The sequence below is a fragment of the Chenopodium quinoa genome, unplaced genomic scaffold (genome assembly GCF_001683475.1).
Source record: "Chenopodium quinoa cultivar QQ74 unplaced genomic scaffold, ASM168347v1, whole genome shotgun sequence".
Lineage (NCBI taxonomy): Eukaryota > Viridiplantae > Streptophyta > Magnoliopsida > Caryophyllales > Amaranthaceae > Chenopodium > Chenopodium quinoa.
In genome coordinates, this window is record NW_018744537.1 from 119,259 (window position 1) to 136,330 (window position 17,072).

At 34.0% G+C, this 17,072-nt stretch overlaps 3 protein-coding genes across 4 annotated transcripts; 2 read left to right on the forward strand and 1 right to left on the reverse strand.

Moving 5' to 3' along the window:
* The first annotated feature begins 1,847 nt into the window (after window positions 1-1,847).
* LOC110698427 (26S proteasome regulatory subunit S10B homolog B-like) lies at window positions 1,848-3,492 on the forward strand. The gene is made up of 4 exons (XM_021875848.1): window positions 1,848-2,444; window positions 2,563-2,754; window positions 2,852-2,950; window positions 3,241-3,492. Exons 1-4 carry the CDS (start codon window positions 2,319-2,321, stop codon window positions 3,313-3,315), a joined length of 492 nt encoding a protein of 163 aa, XP_021731540.1. The 5' UTR covers window positions 1,848-2,318; the 3' UTR covers window positions 3,316-3,492.
* A 1,704-nt stretch (window positions 3,493-5,196) lies between these two features.
* Window positions 5,197-10,825, forward strand: LOC110698429 (26S proteasome regulatory subunit 10B homolog A-like). The gene is made up of 10 exons (XM_021875849.1): window positions 5,197-5,414; window positions 7,133-7,252; window positions 7,678-7,814; window positions 8,763-8,924; window positions 9,068-9,154; window positions 9,267-9,353; window positions 9,445-9,582; window positions 9,698-9,889; window positions 9,987-10,085; window positions 10,618-10,825. The coding sequence occupies exons 1-10, from the start codon at window positions 5,318-5,320 to the stop codon at window positions 10,690-10,692; spliced, it is 1,194 nt and encodes a 397-aa protein (XP_021731541.1). The 5' UTR covers window positions 5,197-5,317; the 3' UTR covers window positions 10,693-10,825.
* Window positions 10,826-10,882: 57 nt separating this feature from the next.
* LOC110698430 (bifunctional phosphatase IMPL2, chloroplastic-like) lies at window positions 10,883-16,420 on the reverse strand. Of its 2 annotated transcripts, XM_021875850.1 has the most exons (10): window positions 15,919-16,419; window positions 12,730-12,808; window positions 12,480-12,574; window positions 12,345-12,394; window positions 11,966-12,090; window positions 11,773-11,839; window positions 11,610-11,699; window positions 11,395-11,506; window positions 11,226-11,292; window positions 10,883-11,048 (listed from the first exon to the last, which is right to left on the reverse strand). In XM_021875850.1, the coding sequence occupies exons 1-10, from the start codon at window positions 16,271-16,273 to the stop codon at window positions 11,042-11,044; spliced, it is 1,047 nt and encodes a 348-aa protein (XP_021731542.1). In that variant the 5' UTR covers window positions 16,274-16,419; the 3' UTR covers window positions 10,883-11,041. The 2 variants fall into 2 exon arrangements, with proteins under 2 accessions (XP_021731542.1, XP_021731543.1); XM_021875851.1 differs by having other exon boundaries at window positions 11,033-11,292; window positions 11,385-11,506; window positions 15,919-16,420.
* Window positions 16,421-17,072: the final 652 nt, after the last annotated feature.

A 17,072-nucleotide genomic window follows, 5' to 3' on the forward strand; every position in this document is an offset into this window, starting at 1 on the left:
GTGCCCTCCGCTAAGAGTTCTTGCTAACTATCATCACTGTTATAGAATCTCTTTTCATTCTCACAAAAACATACAAAATTTAACAATATTTTCTTCTTCAAATATATACATTAGCAAATATCACATTGTACAAGATTCTAACTAATGTCGACGGAAGAAGACTTGCGTCGTGAACATCGGGAACTCGTCATTGAAGGATTCCGTTTGAGGCGCCGTCAGCGTCGTTTACAAAAAATATACAACAGAAAACGTTCGATTTTCTAAACCTGCTTACTATTCATGTTGTCGAAGTTCAATTTTAAATTAAATTTTTAATCATATATGATTTAGTTAATTCATTTTCAATTTGTATTTTCTAAATGTCAATTTATTACCTATAATCTTTTGTTGAATTCTTGAAAAGCTAAATGTTATTTGTTTGAACTCAATATATTCAGTTAAAGAGGAGCTGGAAAATGCCAAAAAAGAGTACAATAAAACAAAGAATGATCTTAGATATTTACAAAGCAAAGCGAAGCATGTCGGAAAAGTCATTAGGCTTCTTGACAGTGAGCGAAGTAATTCATCTCTTCTTCTTCTTTTTCTTTGTTTAATTCGGTTTTCTTGCACCCTGGATTTGTTTAATTTGTTAATTTTCTATTGTTTTTCTTGAATTTATCGTTGTGTTTGTCCACGCACAACTTTAAATGTTAATATCTTGTTTACATATATTGTATGATACAAATCTAATATTTCGTATTCAATAACATACATTTTACATGAATTTATAACATTTGATTATTTTTAATTATTATAAATGGAAGAAATATTCTGTTACATGAAATCTGTTGTAATGGTTGCTTGGCATTTTTTGTGCTTATTATGTCTCTTAATTCTTTATACACTTGGGTTTAGTTAGTTCGTATGTTCTTATATGATATTGATATCCAAGTGTACTGTACCGTAGACACTATTTTTTTCGATGCTTTTCTTTTATCACATAGTTTGATTTGGCAGTGGAAAAAATCAATCAAATTTGTCACTGATTGATGTGTTTTCATATGTGAATGTGACAGTATGTGTGGAAGTTAGCGACGTAAAAATAATCGTCGGTTGTAATGACAAAGTGGACAGGGAGAAACTTATTTCTGGAACACGAGTGGTTCATGATAGGACTACCCTCACTATTCTAGGCATTCTTCCTCGTGAAGTAAGTTCTAATCTCTTCTGCTCTATACCTGTGCCTCAGTTCAGTTGTTTATATTTGTTGGTAATTGTGGATCGAAGTGAATTAATGTGGAAATATTTAAGTTGTTACGGAGGGTATGTAATCTTTTTCCTTTAAAGAACAAATGTTAGTGTCATTATATTGAAGGCTACATTTGATTCAATTCCTTGATTCATGCTTGAGATGCATCTACTTTTCTCAGAACAGAATGTGTGCCTTAATTAGTATTTGTGTTATGTATGCCTTTTCTCAGCATCGGTTTACATCTTGTACAACAGTTTAGTACGTGACAATTGTCTATAAATATTACTCCGTATGAATGAATGATACAAGGATTTATTTGGCTATGATAGCTTGTGAGACTATAATCATGTTTCCCTTATTATTTTGGGAAATCTCACTTATTGTATATGCAGGTGAGTCCAGTTGTATACAATATGATTCACAAAGATTCTGGAGATATTAGCTATTCTGCTCTGGGAGGGCTATCTGATCAGATTCGAGTGCTGAAAGAATGCATCGAGCTTCCATTAATGAATCCTGAGATTTTCATTAAGGTGGGAGTTAAGCCTCCAAAGGTAATGACGCGTGTGGCTTGTTTTTATCTTTGTTGAATTGGATTTGCTCTTTTTAGGTTGGTTTCAAATGTTAGTTCCTACTGTGGATATCTGTTAAAAATATCAAATCTTTATTTTTCATTATATCCTGCTCAGGGTGTTCTTCTGTATGGGCCTCCTGGGACGGGCAAGACATTGTTAGCTCGAGCCATAGCAAGCAATATAAAAGTCAATTTCTTACAGGTATATGAGAGTTTATACAGTTAGATTAAAACTACTGCAACATTTTTTTTTTATTGATGTTTCTTTTATTTTTCTGGCTTGTAATAATTGTGATGATATGCTTTCTTTTGCTATTCTAGGCTGTTGCGAGTTCTATTATAGAAAAGCTCGTTGGTGAAAGTGCAAGACAGATTCGTGAACTGTTTAATTACGCTAGAGAGCACCAAGTAAGACAGTGGCATAATAATGTATGGGTTATTTCAATATAAGTTGTACTTGTTTCAAATGATTCTTAAAGTCATTGCTCCTGTTTTCAGCCCTGCATCATTTTTATGGACGAGATTGATGCTATTGGAGGTCATAGACTAGGTGAGGAGGGTACGAGTTCTGATCGTGAAATTCAGATAACTCTGCTGGAGCTACTGAATCAGCTTGATGGATTTGATCAACTAGGCAAGGTATTATGACTGAAATTTAGTACGGGGCAGTTATGTTGTATGCATTGCTGTTGAGCAACGTGATGTTTTGGAATTTGGACCGACCTAATATTGACCACTAAGTGCTTGGTAACTGCAGGTCAAATTTATCATGGCAACAAACAGACCAGACGTGTTGGACCCTGCACTTCTTCGGCCTGGTCGTATAGACAAGAAGATTGAAATTCCATTGCCAAATGAACAGTCAAGATTGGAAATTCTTAAAATTCATGCTGCTGGCATGGCCAAGTACGGTGAGATCGACTATGAAGCTGTTGTTAAACTAGCAGAGGTGAGCAACTATTGCTTAAAGACTTGCATATCATTTTCTACACAACATCTAACATGGCACTCATACTAACTGTCCTGTTGCCTTTATTTTTCTTCAGGGATTTAATGGGGCTGATCTACGAAATGTGTGTACTGAAGCCGGCATGTCAGCTATATGTGCACAGAGAGATTATGTGATTCATGAAGATTTCATTAAGGTATAATTTGTCATAGCTAAACCATTATAGATCATGATCTGCACCTGTATGTTGAGTATTTGGGTTCCACCCAAGTTTCCAACCCCCAGAACATTCACTATTTCGGCCTTTTGGCTCAGTAGGTTCTATGCCATTCACAAGCACATTGCAAGAGTTAAGGCTTAAAATGGTGAAATAAGCGATTTTGATTCTGTTCAATGTCACAGTTTAATGTGGAATGGTTAGAATACTTGGTTGTGCAGCTTGTGCTTGAATTTCTTATGATGTTTCTTAACTTCTTTGCTCTGCAGGCTGTCAGGAAAGTAAACGAGGCGAAGAAAATAGAGACAAAAGCTAGTTATAGTGCTGACTTTGGAAAGGATTGATCAAGAGCTAAGTGAAGATTGTATGTAAATTTCATAGCTGTACCTTGTAAATAATTAATTTCTATTCTTTCATAATTTGTAGTAGTAGTATATTACTAATACTTCACAATATTTTCCTATTAGTTTTAGGTTTTGTTGCCAGCTTTTTTTTTTCAGCAAACAATTTCAGTAATTGTGTATTATGTATCAACCTAGTTTGGCTAGTTACTCTATGTTACATTTGGAATATGAAAATGTTCAAGAAACAACTTTTTTATTTGTATATTGGTTTAAGTGTTTCATGACTTCAATTCACTCCTAAACATACTAACTTTAACATGAAATCCAATTCTTCATTTCTCAATACAGATAACGAGACTTTTAATCCGTATATAATAGTGTCAGCTTGTTGCATGTATTAACAAATGGAAGGAGGGGGAATTATTAGAATATAACTACAATTATCAAGGTGTTGTTGGAATTAAGTTAATCATACATGAAACTGTAGAAGTAAGAATTCAAATTAGAGAAATAATTTTGCAATGATCATGCACTGCTTAATACTTTTAGAGTTGTAGTACTATATATATACTTTGTATGTTGTTGTAGAAGTAACAACATTAGTGTATTCTCTGTATAAAGTTCGCAAGTAAAACTATACATTGATTAATGTGAAAATTTCTAATTATGCAATTAATAAAGATTAAAGAGTGAGAGAAAATATCCATTTTAGTATACTTAAGAAGTTAAGAATTCAATTATGATGAATTAGGCTACTAACTAATACTTGTACCGTTGTACGAAGTACAACATAAAAAGTAAAAAAAGCTACATGTTGCACTCATCAATATGGCAGAATTAATTTTTACTTTTTATGTGAAATTAAATCCAATTTCCCTGTAGCATTATTTAACCAAGTTTCTCATTATTTATATATAAGAGTTTTTGCGGATTATTACAGCTTTTGTCCCAAATAAATTGTCACAAACACTTTACAAGGTTTTTAAAATACACCTTTGAATCTTTGATTATACATACCTTTAATAGCATGATGAGGAAATTGAGTGGTGAATTTTGAATTTCATCATAGTTTTATCTTTTATTCTTGTCAAATACAATATATGAGTACAACTTTGATAATTAATAATTATATTTATGCTTATAAAAACTAATAAAACCTATTCTTTTTTAACATAAATTACCTTTTTTGTATTGAAAATTAAAATAATGACCTTCGTAAATACTAAGGGTTGTTCAGTTCACCTTATTTTCATTCATTAAGTGTTGTCCAAATTTAAATTACAACTTAAATAAATTTTAATAAATTCTAATAAGTCCTAATAGATCCCAATAAGTTAAAAATCAAGTGGATCAAACCCACCCTAAATGGAATATATATATATATATATATATATATATATATATATATATATTTTTAATCAAATTAATGTAATTATTCAGTTGGATTTGTCCGTATATTTTATTAATATCAAGTATTTTTAATTTTTACGCGTATAAAAAAAGAGATATAGACGTTTTAAGTAGAGGTGATCAACTTTATTAAAAAAAAAAATAGAGGTGATAAACATTGGCCCAGCACGAAATTAGGGCGGGTTTGGGCAAACCTAAAAACACACTTTTAAATTAAAAATCCAAACCCGGCCCGAAAAAAAACCCCAAAAGCCCGCTTTGGCCCGACAATTCCGCTACTTTTTGGCGGGTTTAGACTCGAGGAATTATGTTAAGGACCGATCAGACCCGATTTTTAATCACCTCTAATTTTACGACACTCGGACGGAGGGATTAAGTAGTTAAAATTTTACGGAGAAATAATATGATAAGGTTAGGGGGTTGTTAAATTACTAAGAGGAATTACGGGGTACAGTATATAATCTTGTTGAATAACGTATGTGACACATCGGAAGTCCTTCCTTACTCTCTGTACAAGTCTCAAAAACTTCTCTCTCTTCCTCTCTCCTCTCTCATCGGAGATCATCTGCACTATTCTGCAGAGCTCTCTCTAATGTCGACCGAAGAAGAGGTTAAGCGTAAGGCCGCTGTTGCCGAATACAATAAGAAGCTCCTTCAACATCGCGAGTTTGAATCTCGAAGCAGAAAAGGTTTTTCATTCTAAATCCCTAATTTCGGCCTTTTTTTCTTCATTAATTTCTAGATTATTGAATTTAAGGGTTTTGAATCTGCTTTTAGTTTGTTTTGAAGTTTAGAATATCCAATTTGCATGAATTTATATCTAATTTAGCTCCGAGATAGTCGAATTAGTTAATTGAGTTGTAAGAAATCAACATCCAGTGTAATCGAAGTGGATTTTGATATGTTTGAGTTTGATTTTCGATTTTCGTTTATATGTTTGAAAATTTGTGGAAAATTGTTTCGCTATTCGTTTTTGCGATTTCTGGCTGTAATTTCGTATCTGATCTGAAGATTCTAGTGCATGTAACTGGAAACGTTAGTTTTCGAAGAATTTTAAGCCAACTTTTTGAGTTTATTGAGAAATTTTTGCTCGTGCTAGGGTTTGTGCTGCGAATTTGCGATTAGAACATGTCTATCAAGAAGGCTGCTTGTTGTGAACTCTGTGGTCAAGATGCATAGACGCAGTGATGCACAAGCAACGCTTAGCCTCAATAGAATGATCGTAGCCTCGAGAAAAACGTTAATTTCGAAGAATGTTAAGCCAAATTTTGAGTTTATTGATAAATTATTGATAAAGTATAGCTCGTGCTAGGGTTTGTATCTCAAATTGTTGGATTAATATGAACTTGTTGCGAATTTGTGATTATAACCTCTCTAAAGTTTCTAACAGAAGGCTACTTGTTGCTAACTCTGAGCTAAGCTATGGTCAAGTTGCAATGAGGCAGTGATGGACTAGCAGCACTTAAATTAACCTTAAGTGAATGATCTTAATGCTGCTGAAGAAGCATCGTGCTTTTCTTTTCCTCTTAGCTTCTGTTTTAGTAACCTCAAATTCTAAAGTTTAAGAAAATATCAATTTAGGTGCTTCATTTGGAATTTATATTTAGGCATTAGAAAAGGATAAATGGAGGATGTGTTGTGAGTAGTTTATCTACATCCATATGAGTGATGTTTGTAATCTGGACACATGGTTGTTTGTTCGGAATGCACCTGGTAAAGACAAGAGCCATTTCAAAATCCAACTTTGTAACCTGTGCCGAACTAGTTTTTTGGTCAATCAACATTTATTCATTAATGGAGCTTTAGTAAGCCTCAAGTGAATGGCCAATTCGTTCTCAATGCTTTCCACCTTTTTTTTGTTCTTGTTTTTGTGCGAATTTGTTCTCAATAAATTGTTTTGCCTTTGACACTGTTAAAAAATTGCACTTCAAGTTTGCGTTGAAAACAGAAATTCAGACCAAAGATTAATAAAGAGAGTGAAAGCAATATTGAAAACCCATAAGTTTTTAGTAGTGATGGTTGTTTCAGTCTACAAAATTGTCATCTAGGTTTTGTGTTGAAACCTTGAAATATAAACTAGCGGTATTTAAATAGCTAAACAAGGTATATGGAAAAACAACTATTTTCATCAGTTGTGGCAGTTGTTCTAGGAATGGAAGATGCCGAATTGTGGTAAAGAGTTTTGGTTTATCACTATAAAATACCAACAATTCCATTGAGGTCGGAGGAGGGTTAGTTGTGTGTACTTTATTTTTTTGAATTGAGAATGGTTGCTTGGTATTTATGTAACTTAATATTTTGCTGTATATGGTAGTGGATCATTTGTGTTGTCCTTTTGTTGTGGTGTGTTCCTTTTTTTTTTTTTTTTAAAGGCTGCTGCTAATGTATTAAATTTCTATATTTCCAGTGAAGGAAGAGCTGCGAAGTGCCAAAAAGGACTACGCTAAAACAGAGGATGATCTAAAGTCACTCCAGAGTGTTGGGCAGATTATTGGAGAAGTCCTAAGGCCTCTTGACAATGAGAGATGTAAATGATTTCTTGATCTCTTGTCTTTTTTTCCTCTAAATTCATGTTGTTGGTTTTTTACCTTACGGTACCTAGGATTTGTTGGTCTTCTGCCACTATCCCTTTTTTTTATAAAGAAAATTGAAAATCTCTTCCATTAGTAGCAGGATTAGAGTTATGTTACTTTTGTTGCTTGGACTTCCACTATGGTGTGTCAGGTCTTTGTTGCAGGCTTTTTTTTTTTTTTATCCAGCTATGATGAGATCTTTAATACAAAATGCTTTTGTTCTATCTTTTTCAATTTCCTCTTTGCTTCATATCAGTGATATTACGCTGTTTATCCAAGTGTTGTAATTTGTATTTGTACGTGTACATATAACATGAACAACCCTTTTTTCCCTCAACTTTTTCCTTGGTTGACTGAGTAATGTGTTTATGTGTGCCAGTAATTGTGAAAGCTAGCAGTGGACCAAGGTATGTGGTTGGTTGTCGTAGCAAAGTGGACAAAGAAAAGCTAACTTCTGGAACTCGAGTGGTACTTGACATGACTACCCTCACCATTATGCGTGCTCTTCCTCGTGAAGTAAGTTTCTGCTCTTATGTTCTCTGTTTTACCTTGTCCTGCATCTGAGTTTTTGTGTTTACTTCTGCCATGATTTCCATTTGGTTGATTGGGTTGACCAGAAGCTTAGTTGACTCTTAGTTGTAAATTTATTATACTGTCACTGCCAACTGAGCTAGGCAGTGGGTGGCTGAGTCTTATCGTGAGCTAATGTTCTTGTAACTTAAATGTCAAAATTTTTATAGAAAAATCGTTACTGTTATCAATTGGTGCTTTGGAGTTTGAACGTGCCTCAATCAGTATTGGAGTCGGTTCATTACATGCCTTATGGTTGGTCAAAGTATAAATGATAAGAGTAGTGAAAGATTTTTAACATATTTGAAGGTAAACGGTTTCCTAGGAAGGGTTTTGTCTAGTTTATTAAGAAGTTGAACGGATAATTTCAACTGACATCACTAATTATTAGGCTAATGAATTCATTCGCTCAGGATGTTTTGTCAAAGCTTTGCTCTTGACAGATAGATTCATTCTGTTGGGTGCTTCTTTGCAATGTATTTGGGTCGTGTGTAGTGCATTTTTCTGCACATACTATATCTTACATTGAATTAATCTATATCTTACTTCAGTTGAATAAATCTTACTCAAGATTTCACCACAAAACACTAAGTCTTACCCAAATTTTTTGACACAGGCTAGCTTTATAAGAATTCCTGGTGCCCTCTTCCTACAGCTACCGTATTTAAATGTTTCATTTATGCATTAAATTGAATGTGGTGATCCCAAGATGCAAAATATAGGTGCTTAAGTTTGTGAAGCACTTATTCAGTTGTGTAGTTCTTGTTGTAAAGTGAGAATGTATTATACTATTATTGCAGCTTTAGCTCATGGTTGAAGCCTATGGTTCTGTGACTTCTGTTTGCCGTGTCACTTTGTGAAATTGCATTATGTTCTCATATATTGCATATGCAGGTTGATCCAGTTGTATACAATATGCTTCATGAAGATCCTGGGAATATAAGCTATTCTGCTGTGGGAGGGCTGTCTGATCAAATCCGAGAACTGAGGGAATCCATTGAGCTTCCATTGATGAATCCTGAGCTTTTCATTCGTGTGGGAATTAAACCTCCAAAGGTATAGACTTTGTGTGGGTTTTCTTTGTTTATTTTTGTTCTTTTTAGGTGTTTTTTTTTTTTTTTTTTTTTTTAATGTTTTGGTACCTTGGGTAGATATTTGTTGGGCTAACTCAAAATTTGTGTTTACGTTTTTCTTGACAGGGTGTTCTTCTCTATGGGCCTCCAGGGACTGGCAAGACATTGTTAGCTCGAGCTATAGCCAGTAATATAGATGCCAATTTCCTAAAGGTATTAAAGCATATGCAAATTGGAAATTGTTGCATCCTCAGAAAGTATATTTTTTTTAGGGGGGGTAACATACTAAACATGTAAATAAATGCTACTTCTTATATTGTTATAGGTTGTATCGAGTGCTATCATAGATAAGTACATTGGTGAAAGTGCGAGACTGATCCGTGAAATGTTCAATTACGCTAGAGAACACCAGGTGAGATAGCAGCATTTAACGTAGTTATCACAATATGAGGGTACTGGTGTAATGGTTTCTTGTGGTTTATGACTTATGTTTCTATTCTCAGCCTTGCATCATCTTCATGGATGAGATTGATGCTATTGGAGGTCGTCGATTCAGTGAGGGTACAAGTGCTGACCGTGAAATTCAAAGAACCCTTATGGAACTGCTAAATCAGCTTGATGGTTTTGATCAGCTGGGAAAGGTATAGACTATGAAACTCATTGTAGACTGTAGAGTAATCTTGCTATAATTTGTTGGTGCACTGCAGTTGGTAATTTGATGTTCCCCTTTGACCACATTGTACTTTGTAAGTGCAGGTCAAAATGATCATGGCAACAAACAGACCAGATGTGCTGGACCCGGCACTTCTTCGTCCAGGACGTCTAGATAGGAAAATTGAGATTCCATTGCCAAATGAACAGTCGAGAATGGAAATTCTCAAAATCCATGCTGCTGGCATTGCCAAACATGGTGAGATCGACTACGAAGCAGTTGTCAAGCTAGCAGAGGTGATCTTCTACTTCATGTAGACTTGCCTATTATTTTCTGCTACCACATCTTTATCAAGGTGTTGGTGTTGAATATGTTGCCTTACTTTTTTTCCAGGGATTTAATGGGGCCGATCTCCGAAACGTTTGTACTGAAGCTGGTATGTCAGCCATACGTGCTGAGAGAGATTATGTGATTCATGAAGACTTCATGAAGGTAATATTTGTCGTAATTAGACCTTTAAAGATCCATGAGATTTACTTGTGCATTTACTTTTCCCCGCGCAACACATAGTTTTCGTTTTTTGGCCGAGTTGTTTCTAATCCCTTCCCTAGTAGGCTTAGTATATGACAAAGGTGAGTGCTTAGAGCAACTCCAATGGGTAAAGCTAATTTAACACACAAGATTTTAAGCTAATCTCTTTTGTAGCTAGTTTGTTCTCCAATGGATTAGCTACTTGTTTCTGATTTAAATGAGCCTTAATTTCTTCTTAACTAGCCTTTTAAATTTAGATTTATCAATATATATCAACCCCTCGTTTTGGCAAGTTTTTTCTCAGGCTAATTAGCTTGTCTAATTTCATTTTTTTTAGCTCCAATAGTTCAAACTAGTAGCTAGGGAATTTTCAAAATTGCAAACAAGTCTTCAATGTCACAATTTGATCATTAAATTGAAATTAATTTTATGTAGGTGCATAGTACTTTTTTTTATGTGATCGAACTACTTATGTTGTTTATTTGCTCTGCAGGCTGTGAGAAAACTAAACGAAGCAAAAAAGCTAGAGTCGAGTGCCACCTATTCTGCAGATTTTGGAAAGGATTAGTACTAAAAATTCACATTTTTTTTTTTATTATTCTTTGTTCTGTCGTGAATTTTTCAAGTTGCAACTATGGTTTTATTTAACGTAAACCATTACTAGTTTTAATTTATAACAAATTCTCAATTTGCACTTAAAATTCTTTCCCTTTTATTTTACAGGATTCAACCAAAATTTGGAATATTTTTTTGTTATACAAACACTAATCTATATCGCATAATGCCTAAAATCTGAAACTCATGCACTCCCCTAACATTTATTAAGTGTTCTAATTAAGATGTAATTGGAGTTTAGTTAATCTTGCAGAAGAACTACTAGCCTTTTGGTAAAACTTGACGTCACCAGCTGCTGAACATTAAAATCTGCATAAATCTTGAAGGTCAGAAGCCCAGAACTGGTAGCAGCAAGGCCAGCAAAAACGTTAATAACAAATAACATGAGTTAATTAAATCACAATTTTTAAGATAACTATTCGCCTATATTTAAAAAAATTAAGCTGCAAAATGAAGACTAATATTGAATTCATATCATAGTCTCACTTCCAACCCAGTGATAAGACGGTTTGTTGGTGAAGCTTAGCATCCCCGGCGGCTACCACATTAAAATCTAACACATTGATTACAAAAAGTCAGAACAATAGTAATGTGCACAAACATATAAGAACATCATTAATCAACTAAGATGATTAAGAGAGTCACATTTTTGCACCTGTTGCCTTAGATTCCGGTGAAGCTTCCCAGTGGAATTCTTCGCCTTTCCAATCAGTTATAGTCCCACCGGCCCCTTTTATAACCGGTATTAATGCAAGGAAGTCATACGGCTGAAAATAACCAGGAAACTAAATCAATCAGAAAGAAAAAGAGTAAACATTTACAGGTTTAAGACGATGAACATAAGATCTTTGGTAGGATTGGTCAGTTCACCTTCAGGCCAGATTCAACTACGAGATCTACAAACCCGGAAGCTAGAAGAGCATAGGCATAACAGTCACATCCATAGAGTGGCACTTTAACCTGTTTTATGTATTTGATATTAGAATTGAAAGATAGTTGCTAAGTTGAAGCAAATGTGAACTAGATATGATACCTTATTCCTAACGCGAATGAATGCTTCTTCAGCAACCCCGGCAAAAAGATGGGGACTTGTAGTGTACCTTAAGAAGGCAAGCAGAAATACAGCTGAAATTTATGCTCATCCAACTTATTGTCATTAAAAGAAATCAACAAAAATGAAAGCCAACGATTCTAATCACAGCTTGTAAGAGAATAAGAAGACCTACAAATACGCTTGTGATAGATCTGTACAACTTCGTGTTGACACATCTTGCCCATTCAATGTAGTCCTCTTCCCACTTATACCAATCCATCTTTCTCTGAGAATAGGTTGATCAATTACACCCAGAATCTGCAAGCATCAACATTACCTATTAAAAATACATTGAAAAAGGGGGAGCAATAGAAATTACAGCACCTAAATAGCTGCCAATCATGACATGTTATAGCAATGTTCAAACTCCTGTATAGATTATCGCTAAGCAGTAGTAAGAAAAACAGCACAGCAAATTTCTCTTTAAAAATTCTTCTCACGAGAAGATGTCAGTAAAAAAATCATCTATACAGCATTTACATAGATTGACACAAATTACAATTGAGTCATACCGGCTTACCCTTGTACAGAAGAGCTATAAGAGTGCCAAATACAGGTTTTCCTGGAGATATGTATAAGGAAAATGAGTCTTAACATCATATTACCAAAACTTCATTTAAATATGAAAGAAAATTGACAGGAATTACCAGTTATAAAGCTCTTTGTGCCATCAATAGGATCTATAACCCATACGTAATCTGAATGTTTTTCTTTACACCTCCAACCATTTTCTTCTCCAAAACTGCAAATAAATAAGTGTGTCAGAATTCAGTAATTGAACATCATTGTACTATTAATTCCTTTTAGCAATAAGGCTAACCCATGTCTTGAAGGGAAAGTCACATTCATGATCATGAAATGACAGTATGATGATACGAGCTCACAACTTCAACTTACATTGCATGAGACGGAAAATGTTTCATGATAATTGTAACCATTGATTCCTCTGCAGTTCGATCAGCAATAGTAACCGGACCTAGAGTTCATATTATAAAATGTCAAAAATCTGGGGATGATCTAGTTTCATCAAAACTTGAGAGCAGTTCAGTATCATTCAGAGAAAAAAAAAAAAAATGAAATTAATATCTGTTGATCATTAAATTTTCAGCAAAAGATCAATCCAATAATATAAGCATAAACCAAGTCAGTCCTTGGAAGTACCATAGGAAAGATTTTATAAGGAAACTGTTGTGTATACAACACACACACACACACACACAAGGTTCATTCATTTTTTTTTATTGTATATCAGTACATAGATGCCAAATTAAACAAAGGTTCCAGATAAACAGTAGTTAAATGCTCCCAAGTGTTTCTTCAAAAATAAAAAATGCTCTAAGCGGTGAAAGATGAAATCTTGCCAAAACATCAAGTGTCTCAGGCAGTTAAGACAAATTTGGTGATCACTGCTTTAGTTACTACATATTCATTTTAAGGCACAATTATTCTAGCTGCCAATTGCTTTGTAGCAGCAGCATGCAAAGTGAAAAAAAAAAAGAAAAAAGAAGAAGTTCCTGTTTTAATGATGAATTGATCGAATTAGTTGATGTTTCATTTTCTAGCTTTTAAGTGAAGCACAGTCATACATATGTGAGTTGACTTGTACTCATACTGTCTTGAATAACTGTCTCAAGTGAAAAGTCAAAAGTCCAAATTTGTAAACCTTGGCCAAATAATATATAAACTACGTTGACGTAAGAGGTGATCCTCAACACATGTTAATAGAACAAGTAATTATCATAATGTTGGCAATCAGACTAAGTAAGATACAAAAAGCTTGGCCTCAAGAACCAAAAAAAAGTGTCAATTTGAGAACATCAATTCATGGCAAAATTCTATGATTCTAGCTGCCAATTGCTTTGTAGCGTCAATCAAATAAGCATAAATGTACTTCAGTGTTTAAGAGTCAACACCAATCGAAGTTAGAAGTTATGACTAGTCATTCTCTATGAGAACAAACAAGATTTGTAAGCAATAATTTCTATTCATTATGGATGCAACAGTCAGCCAGCAAAAACATAATACATGTGCATAGTCTCAGAGATTGCAGTGTCTAGCAGCCCCAGAAATCTATGGCTCAGCAACAATTTTAAACTTGTTTCCACAATTACAGAGCTTACTAAAACAAACATGAGACACAGAGAGAATCCATACACTAAATATGATAAAACTAAATTATCTACAAGCAAATTAATAAAGTCTTGAAATAGAAATAAAAAACAGAAGTTGAACAGTGCTTGAATACTCAAAAAAAATGTGACAAAAGGGGAATAGAACTCAAAATTCCACTTGCCTATAGTTAAAATCAGTCATTTAACCTAATAACTGAGAGCTTGACTAATAGTAGCAAATTCTGCAGCCATAAAGAAAGAGTAAAATTACTTGAATGTCAAAGCACGAATCACAGAGCTTACTAATGCCATTGTTATACAAAATTGCAGAACATACAGAAGCAGCAAGCATGAGACACTGAAAATCAACCAAAAATACATTAACTTATAGAATAAGCATATATCAGAACTTTTATCATAAACTAAACATTTCATTGAGAAACATGCAAATTTCATAAATCAATTTCAAACTACATCAGTCGTCAATACAGTTAAGCTAAATCAGCATGTTTTCAGCAAGAATGGTACATATTTATTGATGGTAGAAAGCTTCCTCGACTGTAGACTGGCTGAAGTTACCAAACAGCTGAAATTTGAGCACATTTTGTTAAAAATTGTGTAGAAATATAGACAAAAAAAATTCAGGTCATATTTAGTCAATAAAAAAATTGAATTTCTTTCAGAATTGTTTTATGAAGTGCTAAAATACTAAATACATGATTGATTTGTTGATAAAACAAGTAATTTTCATCATTTTGGCAATTAGATTAGGTAAGATACAAAAAAAAAAAAGTGACAAAGCAGCCACAAAAACCACAAAGGAACAAAAAGGAGTATGATGTAACCTAAGCTTAGTGAATCAGCTAAGCATAGATCTGCCTCAGAGTTCAACAGTCAACACCAATAGAAGTTGGAAGTTTGGATGACTAGTCACTATTGAATATTGATCAGAACAAACAAGATTGGTAAACAAACGAAACGAATTCCTTTTCATTAATCTGATTCCCAAAATCATTAGAATAATAAAAATCCCCAAATCAACAATCAGCTTATTCATTATACAAATGAACAAAATTCTCAGAAAATGCAGTTTCCAGCAGCCCTAGGGCTCCATGACTCAGCTACAATTTCAAACTCGTTTCCACAACAACAGAACTTACTAAAACCAGTTAACAACCACGATACACAGAGTCACAGAGAGAATCAGTAAAACAAAAGTGATAAAACTACTTATTAAAAAACAAAATCAAGAAAATCTAAATAATAATCGAAACAGTAATCAAGCAGTGCTTGAATCCACATGAATAAGCAACAAAAAGAAGAATTAGAAATCGAGATTCCACTTGTGAATCGTTAAAATCAGTCATGTAACCTAACAACTGAGAGCTTGACTAGAAGTAGCAAATTATGCAGCCATGAGAAAGAGTAAAACAACTTGAATTTCAATGAACGAATCATGGAATAGCTTACTAATGTCATCATTATATAAAATTACAGGACAAACAGAAACAAACATGAGACACTGATGATCCAAACAACCAAAATACTGTACTAAAATTGATAGAATATGTATATATTAGAAATTTATCATGTAGTTACACTATTCATTGAGAAATATGCATATTTCAAAACTATCAGTCATCAAAATAAGTATACTGAATCTGCATGTTTTCTGCAAAATGCTACAAATTAATCAACTGTAGAAAATGCTACACACCTGCAAATTGAGCAAATTGAGCCAGAAATTATGTAGAAATGTAGGAAAATAAATCAGTTAGTGCATTTTCTCAATCAATTTTGAATTCTTCCAGAACTAATTTTTTATGTTATAAATAATCATCATAATAAATTGAATTTGCAAAGATGATTCAGAACTTACTGAAACAATTAAACAGCTAAAATTTGACCTAATCAACAAAAAATTACAGTAAAACACTTCAAATTCAAAGCAAAAATCGTGAAAAATGAAACTCACTCGAGTCGTCTTTATCGAGAATCTCGAATTTCTTCCGGAAGAAGCCGCGGATGAGTTCGCCGGAAGCATCAGCGAGCTCATTCGCAACATCAGCGAATCGATCGGGATCACCATTGTCGAAGCCGAGTTGTACTTCTTCAATCGGATGATTCGAGAGGTCCGAATTCGACGCCGCCATTGAAATCGGAGCCAGGTGAGTTCGAGAAGAGAGAGAAAAGCTTGAGGTGAAGAGAGAAGAATTGGAAGAGAAGTGGAGCGATTGAAATGGATGAAGATTGGGGATGATTGTGGAAGAATTTGAGGAGAGAGAAAGGAAAGGGGGAGATTGAGAGAGGAGATGAGTTTGGGAGTACATTTGCGCTGAGGAGAGAGAAAAGGGGCGGGAATCTGAAGTGGTGAGTAGGTGAATGAGGGGGGTTTGTTCTGTTAAGTAGCATAGTCCCCATCTTTGTACCCAGAACTTGAGAAGTTGAGAACTAGTTTAGACTATGCACTTCGTTGATCATGGATGTTGATCGGCTGTTAAAAGAGAGTTGTTGTAATTTACTCTATTTAACACGACGCGCAGGGTTGAGATTAGGTAACTAAGCAAACTTTGTTGAGATATCTGATTAAGCTCAAATTTCGATTAGTTGGAATCTAATAGGTTCTGGATTATCGGATGAAATTCCTCTTGAAAAAGAAAAATAGTAGACTAGATTTATGTTAATTATTGTTAATGCAAGTATGTCATGGTACCTTGTGTCAAGTTATCAGCCTATCAAGCATTGCATGTATTGTGAAATTTAAATCTTTGGACATGACCCTCGAATTGTATAAATTACGGGGAAAAATATAATCATAATGTACTTGAGAAATGATTTTACAGGCTTTGCTTTGATTAATGTTTAGTAAAGACCCTAAATTCCCAATTCTAGGAAATTTCATACGGTTTTATAACTGTTGTTTCTCATCACAATTTAGATTCACATTACACTATCAATATATATACTCTTTTCATCCCTATTGTCTATTAGTGAAATACGTCCCTATATGTATACTTCATTGAATTTACTCTCGTTCACATTATATGACTTCACTATTTTACACTTTCCATCAACTCTACTCAACATATATTATTACAAATACTACTTCTTCCAGCTCAGCAAGTGCCA